At 30.3% G+C, this 16,310-nt stretch overlaps 2 protein-coding genes across 3 annotated transcripts; both read left to right on the top strand.

Moving 5' to 3' along the window:
• The first annotated feature begins 5,904 nt into the window (after positions 1-5,904).
• On the top strand, positions 5,905-11,731 carry LOC145759237 (copine-1-like). Its single transcript, XM_082573013.1, has 12 exons — positions 5,905-6,062; positions 7,139-7,318; positions 7,589-7,663; positions 8,119-8,277; positions 8,372-8,461; positions 8,705-8,881; positions 9,671-9,730; positions 10,106-10,239; positions 10,443-10,549; positions 10,619-10,752; positions 10,961-11,179; positions 11,256-11,731. The coding sequence occupies exons 1-12, from the start codon at positions 5,925-5,927 to the stop codon at positions 11,358-11,360; spliced, it is 1,578 nt and encodes a 525-aa protein (XP_082429139.1). The 5' UTR covers positions 5,905-5,924; the 3' UTR covers positions 11,361-11,731.
• Positions 11,732-12,121: 390 nt separating this feature from the next.
• On the top strand, positions 12,122-15,895 carry LOC145759161 (tumor protein D54-like). Of its 2 annotated transcripts, XM_082572920.1 has the most exons (7): positions 12,122-12,260; positions 12,446-12,555; positions 12,775-12,911; positions 13,963-14,022; positions 14,486-14,587; positions 14,823-14,883; positions 14,956-15,895. In XM_082572920.1, the coding sequence occupies exons 1-7, from the start codon at positions 12,257-12,259 to the stop codon at positions 15,067-15,069; spliced, it is 588 nt and encodes a 195-aa protein (XP_082429046.1). In that variant the 5' UTR covers positions 12,122-12,256; the 3' UTR covers positions 15,070-15,895. The 2 variants fall into 2 exon arrangements, with proteins under 2 accessions (XP_082429046.1, XP_082429047.1); XM_082572921.1 differs by lacking the exon at positions 13,963-14,022.
• The last annotated feature ends 415 nt before the right edge of the window (positions 15,896-16,310 follow it).

Raw genomic sequence — 16,310 nt, 5'->3', positions numbered from 1 at the left:
ATTGAGGAAAACTGTGAAAAGAAAAGAATGAAATTATGTGAAGATGTTTATATCTCTTGCTCTGAATTGCCCTACGAAGTTACAGAAAGAGATCTGAAAAGTTTGTTTCAAATGTGGCAATCCACTTCAACTTTAAGTGAAAAAAAAATTGTAAGTATTCCTGTTGGATACAAAATTATAAATATTTAAGATAAAATATTTGCAAATTTTTAGATGTTTTTAATTTTATCTTGTTTTGATTTTTTAGATAGTTGGAGCTTTTCTGAATCTTGGCAACGCCAGTGTTCCACTTTGTGAGTTTGTAGATATGAAACAAGTGATCTGCGATAGTTTCTTTTTAAAAAATTCTATTTGTAATCTTGCTATTACGTTGTGCTTGGTTCTTGCAAAGCGATTTTCACAAGTATGTTGCCATATTTTATTTTCTTTAAATTTCAATTAGCCTATACAATTCTATTTCTATTTTTTTTGTATATAAATTTATCCCTGGTGTGGGAAGGTCGAATGCGCAACTTTAACATAGAGTAACATTAGTTACTCCGGCCCAGTCTCAAGTTGCCTGTGGCAGTTTGGGATATTATAGAGATTATAATTGCCCGGTAATTTTAGAGATTATAATTGCCCGGTAGCGGCTGATTAAGTGCTGGCTCAGCAGGAGTTTATATCGTTTAGAGTGCCTTCCTCAAGGGCGCTACAGCATAAGAGTGGAGATTGAACCCACAACCCCATGTTGGTGTGGCAAATGTTCTTACCACTACACCACACTGCCGGTTTTACAATACTGTTTTTGATTTTTTAGGATGTTCTTAATGAATTGACTCAAAGTTTTATTATTTTGTTGAACAAATATATCAACGAAGGAAAGCTTGTAGAGGCAGGTTTTTACAACAAGATTCTTTCAATCATTGACATATTTTTGTCTAGAAAACTTGAATTAGTAAAACTTGTTGAGAACTTGGGACTGTACACCACTTTAACCAAGTAAGTATTTTGATATTACAAGTTATCAACTGTTTTAAAAAAAATTTTGTTTTAAAATTTTTTTGTTAAGATTGGAAGCTCTTGATTCTAGCCTTAAAGAAGTGACATCATCTTTATTAATAAAGTTGTTTGATTACCACAATGATGTTGAAGTAGCTGCATTAGAAGGTGAATCTATTTTACAACAAACAAAAATGGATGATTCAAAAGAAATGGTAAAATTCCAAAACCCCTTCGATTATTTATTAATAAAGAAAACCGTGGTGTAGGGGTAAGAACACTTGCTAAACCACTATGAGGTCGTGGGTTTAATCCCCACTGGTCTCATGCTAAAGTGCCCTTGAGTGAGGCGCTATAAATGGTATAAACAGTATAAACTCCTGCTAAGCCAGCACTTAACTGCTTAATCAGCAGAATAATTACCAGGAAATTATAATCTATAATATCCCAAATTGCCACAGGCAATTAGAGACTGGGTCGAGGTAAAAGTTGTTACTCTATATTTAAGTAGCGCATTCGGCTTTTCCACACCGAGTATAAAGGTATTTACAAAATATATGTGTTCAACATTTTTTTTCTTTTTTAAAGCAGAAACAAAATAAAAAGTATGACTCCCTAAATTATGATCGATTTAATTGTATTGACACTGATTCATGCAGTTCATTCAGAAGACCTTATACACCACAGTTTACACAATTTGGTAAGTTCTATTTATACATATTAAAAATCCTTCAAAATTTATTTAAAATTATAAATTACTTTGTAGACACTCAAACAGATGTATCTGATGAAAGTGATACCGATGTAGAATGCCTTCCTGGCATTTAAACTATATTTAAGGGAAAAATGTTAAAAACTTAGCAATGTTAAAACAATTTCTGTTTTAAAGTTTTTTTGTTTCAAAATAGTTGAATCGGTCTTACATAACAAAAAATAGACCTTACACAACAACGTTAAACTATTCTTTCAGCTTTCTTGATAATACATTTATTTTTGGTGTATGAAGCCTAACTTCACAGGCCAAACAAAGTCAAATTTTTGACAAAACTTTTCGAACGTTTTACTTACAACGTTACAATATATTGCAAATATTGTCCACCCCAATTTGGTTGCGACGTCCAATTACTTTAGCCAATCTTCTGGCATTGGTAATATGTTAATGTATATATTTTCACTTTACTCTTTTTTCGTCAAGTAAACTATTTTAAACAAGCAAAAAAAGTTCCTCATTTTGAGTTTCATTTTTTCTTTAAGTGTTTCATATTGTAATTTACCAATATTGCTAATTTCGTTCTAATAAAAAATGTTTTGTTAATTTAATTATAATACATAAAACATGTTAGCTTTGTATAAGTTTTGGTGAACCAGTTTGTCAAAAAATGCGCAAAATTGAAGGGGGATATTAAGTTCAGCAGTTTTTTAATGGTAACCCACAATAAAAGTTGTACTGGTTTTATGACGTAGAATTTTAGGGTTAATATTAAAATGTGTTAAAACTTACTAAGTGATTACTAAAGCACTTTGTAAGCAATTAAGTTCATTGGTTATAGCGCGCTAATTGGCCTGATTGGCGAAATAATAACAATCAAAATACGCCATAATTTACATACCCACTTTGTTGTTAAGCTATTACGTTTAGGCGGTTTTTGTTTTGAAAAATTAAGGATAATTTCTTATAAATACCAATTAGGTTTCGGTAATTTAATCTCACTTACTATAATGATTATTGTGGTGTTTTCTTAGAAAACTAACTTGTTTTTACGAAAAAAAAATTTAAAGCTATATGTAGGCGTAAGAGTATTGTTTTTTACAAAGGTATATAAATTTATATCTTATACTTTTAAATGACCTGTAAATATTTTGGCAAAAGTTTATTTTGATGATTAAATTTTTACTAGTTTTACCTTTATAAACAACTTGCTTTCTGAAAACTGGGCGTTGGCCTTGATCAAACCTACGTAGAACAATATCCACTTCCCGTATTCATTAGGCTACAAAATTACACTTAATTTAAACATTTTGCGGTAATTAACGCGGCCACAAGTATTTGTATATAGCAATTTTTTCTTTAATTGTTTAATTAACGACGATAATTAAAAGAAGGAATAAAATCTGCTGACCTTTTAAATATATGAACCATCTCTACATACTTTGTTTTGTTACCTAAATAGACAGGAGTATGGTTAACGAAAATCTTAATAAAATTTAAAAATAATTGTTTTTTAGGTTGTGTTTAGGTCGTTAGGCTTTTTTGTGCATTATCAATCTATAAAATGAAGGTTAGTGTTTTTCATATTGCAAGTTACTATACTAAAATTTATTACAAAAATAAAAAAATGTTTAATTTTATTTTACAGGTCACCACATATGTTTATTGTACTGTATGGTGTTTATTTATCATTTTCAATAGAATGGTTCAATCCGAACTGACGGAAACTCAATACTTGTCAGATGTATATTGGGGTTATGACCGTACTGTAAGTAACAATAATGAAAATTTACTTTTTTACCAAATAAAAATAACTTTACCTAATTTAAATGTGTTTTAGGCATACCCATTGGATAAAGATCAGTGTGATGATTACCCTTACAGCAGATTAAAGACTTGCCAGTTACTTAAACAAGACAAGGACGAGCTGAAAGATATCAGTGAAGATAATTTGACTTACGATTTGCATTATTGGAAAGAGGTTACCTCAGAAGATAGTTACGCATATGTACCAGGTATTTCTTTTTCTTGTAAAACAAACTCTATTTATAGCAAAATTTTGAAAGCTTCTCTGAAATTGGGTTGAACAGAACCTAGTTATTAACCTTGTTAAGATTTTACTGACTTATATATACATCCCAAGGTAGAAAAAAGATCTAAACATACATTTTATTTCAACAGAATTATCATCAAGATTGTATACTGCTTTCACTTACAAGACGCAATTCCTCAACACAAATTACTTGAACAGAAAACGACGTTCGCTCGAAACATCACCGGTGCCTGATCCCGCGGCCAAAAGTCGTCGTAAAAGAGATGTGCCTGGGAATCCCTGTTCTTCCGGAATTTCAGTCAGGGAAGTTGTTTATGAAGCACCTGATGCAAAAAATTCCAAAGTTATTTATGAGTTGTTTCAAAACCCAGGTAAAATTGATCTTTGTTCATAAGTATATATAAATACATGCCCAGTTCTAAATTAATCAAGACTTTACTTCGGCAGAAGAGAATTTTTACCAGACCTACTTTATACGGAGATGTGATTACGACTATTTCTATCAATTTGAATGCAAGATACAGTACGTCGACCATCTTGCTTTAGTCTATGTTGGAAGCTCATATGAAGTCCAAACAAGACTTATTAAAATACCAGCGCTGTGTGCGATCAGTGTTGGCTAGTTATTGAAAATATTAAAGAAATTTGCTTTCATGCATTTTTTTCTATATTTTTCACCAAACTTTCAATTTTGTCCTCAAATAATACAAGTCAAAAAAATAAATAAAAACTAAAAACCTTTAGGTATAAGATTTAGTATAACATATTTATTGTTTTTTTTTAAGTTATATAAATAGTTATACCTTAAAGCGTGTGCTCTTGGAGTGTTTTTCATTCCTGCAATAGTGTTTTTACTAAACAGTTCTGATTTTTGTAGAATACCGAAATTAATTGAGAGGAAAGTAGGCTGACAATACATTTCCTATCAATAATATATCAAATAGGGCTAAGTCATTCGAGGCCAGACCAAAAAATAAAGTTACTTTTTTTTGGATTGTTTGAGCTAAAATGTTAGATTTAAAGAACTTGATTTGTGTAAATAAAAATTAAACCTTTGTTAAGGCCTTAACATGGGCACGATTTGTATATTTTAATGAAACCGCAAGAATGTTGTATCCTTAAACGTAGGGCATGTGAAAAGCTTTTAGATTCGCAAACGCGGTAGTATCACACACACGCGTACTTAATCAAAGGGCTACGTCTAATCAAAATACGTTTTTTGTTTGAAATTTGAGCAGCGGAACGTTTCAAAAAATCAAATTTAGCAATGCGTAAAAAGAGCAATTTGTTGTAAAAAACTGCAGGCGACCATTGAATTGTACAGAGTTTTACATATATATTTAGATATAACGTAGTCGTATTCTTAGCTTAGGAAAAACGAATTACATTGTGCGAGTACAAAGCATTTGTTGTTATAGTGGAAAGAAAACTCACAGTATTTATAGTAACAAATTTTCGTTAGCAAAATTTCAGTTTGTACTGCGCCTAGGAATTTCAAGTATGACAAAACCAACTTAAGTATCGTAAAAGTTTAGAGTTACCAATGTTTAAAGTTAGCACAGACAATTTTATAAGGTCATAATTGGATAATTAAATTGTAAGATGTAAAGGGTTCGGTTTAATACGTAAAAGTAATAAATTACTGCAAGAAAGACGTAGAACAAATATGACGCCAGTCTACGTCTATAGAAAGGCAAACAACGTCAAAAAAAATTTCAAAGGGCACGTCTTCTATTTAAAGTGTATTTAATAGTTGAAAGTGTTAAAACAGTGTTTGCTCGTCCAACAAAAAAGTTGTATATGACAACGATAAGTAGTCTACGCTATAAGCTTTTCCAAGAAAAGCAAGTAAAATTTTAGCTCTTCTTCGAATAAGTACCAAATTAAAGCGTTGCGTATGTAATTTAATAGCGCAGTTGTAAAAATGCCGAAGTTTAATAACTCGTGTTTACGCAGGCTTACGCAAATACAGCGAAGAGCCCCCACCCAAAAGGTTAACAACCAGCTTAATGAGACGACTAGCCTGCGTATGTATAGACGTATTTGAAACTTGTGCAAATAGTGTCTTTTAACTGCTGTGCAAGGCTTTGTATGGCATTTGATCTAAAATCGCCCCTGATAGCTTAGCGGTTGTAATACGTAGTTTATATCTTAGCGTTTAGGCATTATTATTAGGCAAAAATGACTTTACTTAATACTATGAAGACAAGGGTAGAGTTACGTATCTCTTGTCAAAATCTTCTTTCAAGAGACGTCTTTTCAGCTTCAGATCCGGTGGCAATTGTCAAGCAATTAGATGCCAATGGAAAATACAAGGAGGTAAAAATACTTACAGATACAAAATAAGGTTTTTATTGGTACATTAAGATGTAAATTATAGCCTGTATTCTTTTGTATTGAATTATGTAAAGTAATAATTATACGTTGGTTTGATTTTGCTTCGGAAAAGATATAACAAAATATACAAAGGGATATATACGTAAAAATATAAAAAATTGTATTTTTTATTAGTAACACATATATTTTAAGCGCTATTTTTAGCGCTACACTACGTGCACAAATTTTAATCTATTTTAGCGGAAATGTCTATTATGTCAGTAATGATTTAGTCATTATTTCCAAACTGCTATAGTACGTTAACAACATATCAGCCAACGTAAAAGTTTTAAAACAACTGAATCTGTTAAAATATTAATGATGTATTATTTTGAAAAATAGCCCGTGGGTCTGTTGTCAACGTTAAGGGCCTGTCGTTTTTAAAGGGTTAAGGATATGTCGTGCCAAACCAGCCAATACAATGTATCGTCGGTTATAATGCAAATATAATAAACCTGTTCAAGTCTTCTGACTAGAACGCCTTGTGTATACAAAATATTATGCACTACACACTTTAGCGTTAAACGAAGTCGTTTGTTTAATCCTAGTGCATATAAATATAATAGGGAAAGTGTACAGCGTTAAGAACGAAATGTTTAAATAATTGATTTTGAGTTCCGTTTTCGTTGAAATATGATTTATTGCATTTTGGGAGTTTTTGTTTTTATTTCATTTATAAATCTTGCGTAGCCCTGTTGTGAAAATAAATTTCGAAGACTTTCGTTTCTTACAATTTATTGAAGTATTACGCCAAATTAAAGTAAACACATAATATTCTGTATTACAACACAAATTTCGAAACGTCCAAGAACTTGCAACAACAAAGTAAATGATAGCTATATAATCTAATTGCTAAAACAACTGCCAAGCCCATATATCTATTAACAGGTTAAATAGACATAATTGCAATATCAACAAATCACACAAATGCCAGCAAATAAACACTTGTACAGAATTTAATTTAAACCACAACATTCTGAACAAAATAAACCACAAGCTTTAACATTTTCCGATTTCAGGTCGGACGAACCGAAACAAAAGAAAACACTAACTCCCCAGAATTTTTTGAGACGATCGACATCGACTACTTCTTTGAAGAAGTCCAGCATTTAAATATAGCAGTTTACGACAAAGATAATGATTCAGAATCGACAGACGACGATGATGGATTGGGAAAAATTTTAACAACTTTGGGCCAGGTATAAAGATGCTATTTAAACGAGAATATTGTATTTTATTCTCTTGTTACGAACATATTCCATATCAAGCTTGTCAAGCAATGTCTTGAAAGAATATACGAACAAGTAGTATTAGCAAGATATTATATTTTATATTAAACTTGATCAAGCAACTTAAAGCTGTGCACGGTGTTAAGAGGAAACTCTATTCTTCTATTAACTTATAAACTATATTTTTTAATAATTTTTTATTTTGGTCTATATATATTTTGTCTTAATCATCTTTTTTAGATTGTCTCCCAGCGCGAATTGACGACAAACTTGTCAAAACAAAATTCTTCCAATTCAGGTCCATGCACAATTACTGTAAGATATTTAAATCTTTATAAATAAAATATTTTTAATATAGAGTCAATTTATTTAAAGTTGAATAAGACTTATAAACTTAAATGTTTTATAAAGGACTTGATAGTTAACATGTTTTTTATCTTTATTCCCGGCGTGTGGGAAGGTCGAATGCGTGACTTAAACATAGAGTAACATTAGTTACTTCGACCCAGTCTCGAGTTGCCTTTAACAGTTTGGGATATAGATTATAATTGCCCGATAAATATGCTGCTGATCAAGTGCTGGCTTAGCAGGAGTTTATACCGTTTATATCGCCTTACTCAAGGGCGCTACATCATGAGAGCAGTGGGGATTGAACCCACGACCTCATGGTGGTGTAACAAGTGTTCTTACCACTACACCACACTGTCGTTGTTGTCATATATATGAATTGGTGTAACGTTAATGATGTCAATATTAATTAATTTTTCAAGATTAAATCTACTGAGGTGACAGACATCAACGAACTAGCTATAACGTTAGAAGGTAAAGGTCTCGACAAGAAGGATTTTATTGGAAAATCTGATCCCTTTCTTAACATCTACCGAAGCGATGGAGAAAATAAAGAATGGACTCTTGTATATACCTCAGAGGTATTTTTTTTTCGTCTTGAAAAAAAAGTTAAAAAAACTATAAATTAATAACTACATAATTTGTATTCAAATGTTTCTTTAATTTTTTGTTTAGGTGAAGTCTAACACTTTAAAGCCAAAATGGGATCCTTTTAACGTTAGAATTCAAACTCTTTGCAATGGGGATTTGAATAAACCAATATGGGTAGGTCAAATACTTTTAAGTTACAATGTAAAGAAAACTTGTTTTCATACACCCTGAAGTGGCAACACGTTGTTAAAAGTCTGTTAATGTCGCTACAAGTCGTTAGTTAAAAAGTTAGTTATTGTCGCTACAAGTTGTTATTTAAAAAGTAAGTTAATTTCGCTTCCAGTCGCTGGTTAAAAAGTTAGTTGATGTCGCTACTAGTCGTTGGTTAAAAGTTAAAAACCTTTTTTTAATTTGAAGATTGCTTGTTACGATCATGACAGTTCTGGTGAGAACGATTTGATTGGTGAATGCACGACGACAGCAAACGACTTGCTCTCCAAGAAAACGTCGCCAATTTCTCTAATTAACCCAAAGAAAAAGGCAAAAAAGAAGGACTACAAAAACTCTGGGAAGTTGATCGTGACAGATTGTAAGGTAATGGGGACATGTTTTGTCGATAAAAGTTGTTTTTAGAATTAGTGACTAAGGGTTTTTGTTGTCTGCCAAATTGACGCGCCAAAAGTTTTATAACATTTCAGCGAATTAAGTAATATAAAAGGCAATCTGGTTTGCTTGCAAAAACAAAATTTAAAATCGCTTGCTTCCAAGAAGCAAAATTCTTTATTTATTTTTTTATTAAGGCATATAGTTATTGCTTTAACATAGCAGGCAATACCTCGTCTGCCTTAAAAACAATTTACTAGTATTTTTGTGAAATGCAAATGTCAGCTTGACAATTCTACTTAAGATTTACAAACGATATTTTAAGTGACGTCTCTTCACCTTTCGACCACCGCTTTTCTCATAATTTGTAATTTACACCGTTTTCGGGGAGCATTTGATAATATCTGTAACTTACACCAGCTAACCTTTTAAAATTGTTACGATTTTGTATTTTAGACGGTAATAGCAAAAACATGAGAAGTTGTAGTAAATATTATTGTTAGTGCATCTTTTTGGTTGGCCCATATTTAATTGCTAAAAAATCGTTTTTAAAGAATCAATGCAATTTAATCATGTTTGCAAGGCTTTTTATGAGTTGCATACAAGGGCGAAAAAATATTTTTTTATTTGTTTAGTCCCACGGACAACCATAAAATAAAATTTTATTTTTCTGCCCAATCGTCATTTTATTACCGTATTGTGCTTGGGTATAATTCAATAAAAAATTATAACAAACTTTTATACTCTAGCTATAACATTTTAATTTTTTTATTTTTTTAGATTGAGAAGAAATATTCGTTCCTTGATTATGTTTTTGGTGGAATGCAGATAAACTTTACCGTGAGTAGTTTGGTTACATTTCTGTGTATAGCAAATTTTACCTTTACCACAAGCTAAATGTTAAATATCTAACAAATCCTGTTTTGAAATAGGTTTATGGCGGTTACCATTTAAAATTTATAGTGTGTAAACAAACGCATTAAACCAGCGAAATTACTTTAGGTCGAATACATTTTTTAAATTTTTATGGGTTTGCTTAGAATTCTCGTGGTTTTAGTTAAAAAACGATATGTTAGCTAACCTATTAATTTCTGTATTCCACTAATAGTAAGATTGCATTTGTAAAGTACAAAAGAACAAAAATCAATTGTTTATTCTTTAAATTTTATTTTAAAATTAACACACTTTAAAAATTTTTTTTCAAAAATGTTACAGTGCGGAATTGACTTTACGGGTTCAAATGGTGACCCTAATCAAAGAGATTCTTTACATTATATCGGCAGTGTCAATCCCAATGAATACGTCCAAGCTCTTAACGCAGTAGGACGTGTTATTCAGGATTATGACAGGTGATTCGTATGTTAAAATTAATGTTATGTAACTTTCAAAAGGCAATAAAGGGTATGTACTTAACTTGACCTATCCAAGATCGATTGTAGCATTTGTAAAGATGTCATTTCAATGCTGCTACAAATTGCACACTTTAGAAACTAAATATAAGACTTTAACACTCAGTTTTGATGAGTTATTTACAAACTTGAAATATGTTTAGTGACAAGTTATATCCGGCGTTTGGATTCGGTGCAAAGGTCCCACCCAATAATGAAATCTCACATGAGTTTGCCCTTAACTTTATACCAGACAATCCCTATTGCGCGGGTAGGTGTAATATAGCTATAGATATTTAAATACCTAAGAACCTCTTATATGACATGTTGTTTTTGGCAGGAATTGAAGGTATAGTTTATGCTTATCAAAACGCGGTTCGAACTGTCAAGTTATGGGGACCCACCAATATTTCACCTATAATCAATCACGTTGCCAATTTTGCACAACAGGCCCAACAAAATCCAACAGCTAGTGTAAGTAACTTTCTGACTAAAAAGATTGTTTTAAATATAGCGTATAAAATGTTAAGAATATTAGATTAAACAATTATATAAGTTTTGATTACTATATATTATCATTTTTGATAGCATTTATTTTCTATCCTTTTGCATCAAGCATGTGTCGATGTTTTTTTAAAGTCATTATTAATAAATAAACTATGTTATTTTATTCAACATAAAGCAATACTTTATACTGATGATCTTAACGGACGGGGTAGTTACGGACATACCCGAGACTGTTCAAGCCATCAGCCGGGCATCCCAACTGCCTATGTCTATTATAATTGTCGGGGTTGGTAATGCTGATTTTTCAGCGATGGAGTTTTTAGATGGCGACAAAGGGGAATTAAATGTACAACGGGATATTGTCCAGTTTGTGCCTTTCCGTAAATATAAAATGGTAAGTGCTAATCATCGTTTGAATAATTTTGTTGGTCCTTAAGGGAAATTTATAGTTAGATTCTTAATATTTTTAGGCTGCCTCATCCACATTAGCGAGCAATGTTCTACACGAAATTCCGAATCAAGTTGTCGGCTACTTTAAAAGTAGAAATATAGTGCCAGCTGTTATTCCTTCTTAACTATTTTATTGATTTTTTTTATTTGATACTGTTAAGATTTTTAACCAAGAAATTATTTTGGTTTTAATCTTCTCGCCTTTCTTTTATTTTTTATTTTAAATAATTGTGTTGATATATATTTTTATCGCTTTAATGTTACGTTTTTACGCTTTACATGGTTTTGAGAACCATTAATAACGTTGTTTTACTTTAATTAGTAACCATGCAGTAATCTTAACAAAACATTTGTAACCATTAAATTTTTCATTAACGTGTAGAGCTTTTTGCTGGCCTATAGGGGTCAATACAATATGCTGCTTAAATTTTTGCTATTAATTATTCTGTTTATGCTATAGATTTTATGATTAGATCTGAAGTATTACAATAATGTTACTGAATGTGTTTTTTCTTTAAGTATATTAAGTAAGGGGGGTTAAAAGGTATTCGTTTTTAACAAAGAAGTACTATATAATATATTTTTTTTAAATTGTTATATTTTTTTAAAAGCTTGTTACCAATCAAGTTTTTAATATAACTTTAAAATTTAATCTCTTAAAAAATGTGTTACGCTTGATATGATTTCTATGGGCGTCACTGGGGGAATCCCCGTACGCTGCCATTTTTAATTTCAAGAAAAAAACAAGGCCACGAGTTAGGTCACGAGATATTAATCTATTTTTAATTTAATAAGTTAAACAAATAAAAAAATAAGCTAACTTGTATCTATTTGCACTATTTAATTATTTTGTGAGGTGATTTTAGGTTTGTTTTATTGGCTTCTAGTTAGAAATAGCATTTAAATTAACGGCAAAATATTTTCAAATTTTACGTTTTTTATTTGTTTATATAGATTATAAAATATAATATTAATTCACTTACATCTAGTTTTATTTGTCGAGTGTAAAGATTAACATATAATGGGTAAGTCAATGTTTTTAGTTTTAACAAAAGGACTAGGAAATCTTATTTAAGTGGAAATAATATTTTTAAAAAATTTGGAAATATTAAACTTTTGGAAATATTTTTTTATTGTTGTTAAAAAATGTGAAATGGATTTAATAAATTATGAGAAAACTTAAATTTTTTTATTTATTTTTAAATAACAGATTCTCAATTAAGCCCAACTGAAGTTCCTCTTGATCCAGCAGAAACAGAAAACTATCAACCTCCGGAAGAAGCTACTGATCTTACTGAACTTCAGAATGAACTAGCCAAAGTAAACTGTTTTTTTTTCTTAATATAAGGTCCTCATTCTAACCACATTAATTTTATTTTATTGGGCAGTTGGTTCAATTTAAAAGTATTTTAATTTAATTATTATGTGGGATTGTATGTGCTTATGGTGATTTAATGTAGCAACAGTTGTAGTAATAAAAATTTACACATAAAATTTAAGCTTATAGAATAATACAATAAACACATCTTTTACTTGCAGACGGAGGAGGAGATTTTAACATTGAAGCAGGTTCTTGCAGCCAAGGAGCAACATGCATCCGAGTTAAAGAAGATGTTGGGAATAACTCCTTTGACCCAGCTTAAAAACGAGATCAACAAAATGCAAAGTTCCCCTGCGTAAGTTGGATAAATAAAAAGTAAAATATGTAAAAACGGTATTCTAAGCACCGCATGTGGTCTGGTGCCATTGCTTGGAACCGTATGGTACCATATGGGACCAAACATTATTTAATAAAATCACCTAAAAGTAAATGGGGTCACAATAGTTATTATTTACAATATAGCAAAATACCATTTAAATCTGTTACCCATAACCCCTGTGATTTTACCCACAATTCCAGTTCAGTAATCTTATTCTTACCCCATGTAGATTTGGTACCTATGTTTTTATGTGACACCTTTTTTATACCCACCCCTCGTCCCACTACAAGTCCCTTAGTTGAAAATTTATCAACAGCCCCTAGTGCTTGTAATATACACAAAAAATTTAAGTTTTGTGTTAAAATGGATAATCTATTAAATATTTATAAAAAAAGTCCCCCAGAATAATTGTAATTAAATACTAAATCCAAGTCTAGACAAAAGTATTGGATTTGACTCATTTTATTATTTGTTTAGTTTATGAGTGTGGTTTTAACTTTTATGTTGTTGTCATTCGTGTTTTGAAAATGCTTGTCCATTTGTTTTGTTTGATTCATCATTATGTTTGATTTAAAATCATTGTCATATAATTTTGAAATAAGAGATATCTGTAGAATTTAAATAATTAAACCTTTGCCAAAAAATATCAACCCAAAAAAAAATTTTTTTACCAATCAAAATTTGTCAAACATTCTAAAATTGTCATAATTTACAATACACAATTCCCTTGGGCAATACAATAATGGATTAAAAATGATTCTTTTCTAATGATAATTGATCAAAATGGCTGTTTTGTATAAATATTTTATGATTTAGGGGGACATAAATGATTGCTTATGTACAATGTTCATAAACATAAAATAAACATTTTAAGTTTTAATAAAATAAATTTCAAACAAATATTTTAATTTTTTTTCTGATTTTTTTTTAACGGTAAGCCCAAATTTTTGTGTTTTTGTTTAAATAAACATCCTGAACCTGATAGCCATAATACACCTTACAAAGGCTAGTGTTTTAACAATATTAGATATCAGAACACGCAAGCCAAAGCTCATGAATTGAACGAAAAACTGACATCTTCTGAATAGTGAGTCTAAATACAATTGCATGACTAATATATATATATTTCACTATCGAAAACCATGGTTTAACATTATAATAATACCTTCAACTTGGTTTAAATGGTAAATTTTTTTTGCTATTGCTAAGAGTTAAGTTAAAGTTAATATCTTTATATATTGTAGTGTAATAAAATGTCAGTGCATGAATATGTGTGTTGGTTTTGTTTTAATTAATATCAATGTTGTAGTAACTAACTCCTGCACTTATTTTTACATGTTGAGTTTTTTGGTTTTCTTTTGGCTGAATAAAATTTTTTTCTATTAGTTAGGTTGTTGAAATACTGGATGGGATTTTAAAATTAGTGCTTTAGATATTATTTTACTTTTCCATTAAACCTTTATGTTTGGCTGGATATTATAAAGAACCCCTATCTTATTTAAAATACCAGCGCATTTTTTTAGCTCAAATTTATATGTTTGTTTTTTTAGCTACAAGAAAACATCAGATACTCTTAAACAAGCTGGGCAAGCAACTGCTTCGGTCTTTAATAATCTCGGAACCTCAGTGTCTATGAAGTTTTCTGAAATGAAGTAAGTATCAAGTTATCTATTATAACTATAAGGGGCCTGTATGTAAAGGGAAGTAAAGTTATACAGTTGGCATAAATAATTTAATAGTATTCGAATTAAAAAACTGCAATGTTATGAAATGTTTCTGGTGTTTATTTTGCAATATCATCGCTCAGCAATAGTTTTAAGTCAGCATTTTTATTTTTAAATTTACAGCATAATATAAACTAAAAACTAATTGCTTATTATTATTTAGGAATTCGCAAACGTTTAAAAGTTTTGAAGAAAGGGTAGAAGGAGTTGGATCGTCAATTATGGTAAAAAAAATAAAAAATTTACATATTCACTCGAAATTTTTTTCCTTTTAAAATTTTTGATTTATTTTTAAGTCGAAGGTTTCTGGGACAACCCGAGAACAAGATGGTGGGGCGCCAGATAACCTTTCACCCACAGACCCAGTAGTAACCCAGCCCCACAAAGCAGATGACGAGGTCCCCATGTAAAAAAAACCACAGTTTTTCTGCCATATTTTCCATGTTATGCTTTCGAAAAAAGGTAGACATTTTTGTGTGCGTTACGTTATTATGGGCTTTATTAACAGTAGTAATATTTATGTAAAAACTTAGAGGCTATATAGTTGTTTTGTCTTTAAAATTTATTGTTATTAATACAACAGCATTATTTATAAATATTAACTGCTGTTTTTTAACTTGAAAAAGTTTGAAAAATGATATTTCTTTAGACATTAACCATGTTATTGACAGACTGGCTACTATTTTCTATGTTAGAGTTCCTTATAATATATTGTTCAAAGAGTGTAAAAATAAATAAAAGTTTATGTAACAGCGTCAAATTGTAAATAAACAAATAATTTTGTTGTGCATTTTTTTGTTCTATTAGTAACATTGGTTGGTTGACATAGATAACTTCCTGTTTTTGTACTGGCATAAAAAATACTGGCACTGCTGTTTAAAAACAATAATATAACTACTTCTTAGAGTTTTTGAGTGCACATACGCTGCTGTATTTACGGTTTTTATTGCATTTAACTTAATTGTGTTACCATCCATTTACTTTTGTTGACTTTTGAATTTAATAGTGGTACTAAAATACATAAATTGACGAACTTAAAAATTTATTTACAAAAACTGTAACAAATTTAATTTTTTTCAATGTTGAAGTCTCTGATATTTATGTTGCAATACCCAGTAGTAATGTGCTAGTAGAATTATGTAGATTTCGACAAATTATATCAACTAATTCTTTGACTTTTATTAACAAATTATCCAAGCAAAAAATGCTTCTTAATAAACTGGAGGTGCAAGCAAATTTTTTTGAGTTATTGTGGCTTATAGGGTTAAATCAAAACCTAAACGTAGGGTACTTTTAGTTAGCAATTAAAAATAACAAATAGAAAGGGTATTGAAATTTAATAGTCAAATTTTTGGGCAAATTAGTTTTTAATTATTGTTTTAGACCATATATTTAAATAAACTTAAAGCTCAATAAATTTTATAAACAACATATTTAAATATTTGACGTATTATGTAGTCCAGGGAGATTGTATATGAATTTAATCATCAATATTATTCACAATAATTGTAACATTATTTTACTGATTTTTTCCAACAAACTCAAATTTAACTAGCCGCACGTGGGCGCTTTCGAGCATAGTAATTTGCATAGGCCTACGTGAAAAAAGTCGTTCGCTAAATGTCTGATGCTTGTTCTGCACTATTGCACT

The sequence above is a fragment of the Corella eumyota genome, chromosome 7 (assembly GCF_963082875.1).
Source record: "Corella eumyota chromosome 7, kaCorEumy4.1, whole genome shotgun sequence".
NCBI lineage: Eukaryota > Metazoa > Chordata > Ascidiacea > Phlebobranchia > Corellidae > Corella > Corella eumyota.
The sequence above is the reverse complement of the archived record's forward strand: the minus strand, read 5'-3'. Positions and strand labels throughout refer to the sequence as shown.

Coding starts and splice junctions, on each gene's coding strand:
- LOC145759237 (XM_082573013.1), top strand. CDS start 5,925: ATGACTTTACTTAATACTATGAAGACAAGGGTAGAGTTACGTATCTCT. Junction 8,882..9,670: donor TGATCGTGACAGATTGTAAG/GTAATGGGGACA, acceptor TTATTTTTTTAG/ATTGAGAAGAAATATTCGTT. Junction 10,240..10,442: donor GTTATTCAGGATTATGACAG/GTGATTCGTATG, acceptor AAATATGTTTAG/TGACAAGTTATATCCGGCGT.
- LOC145759161 (XM_082572920.1), top strand. Junction 12,912..13,962: donor AAAATGCAAAGTTCCCCTGC/GTAAGTTGGATA, acceptor TAACAATATTAG/ATATCAGAACACGCAAGCCA. Junction 14,023..14,485: donor AAACTGACATCTTCTGAATA/GTGAGTCTAAAT, acceptor TTGTTTTTTTAG/CTACAAGAAAACATCAGATA.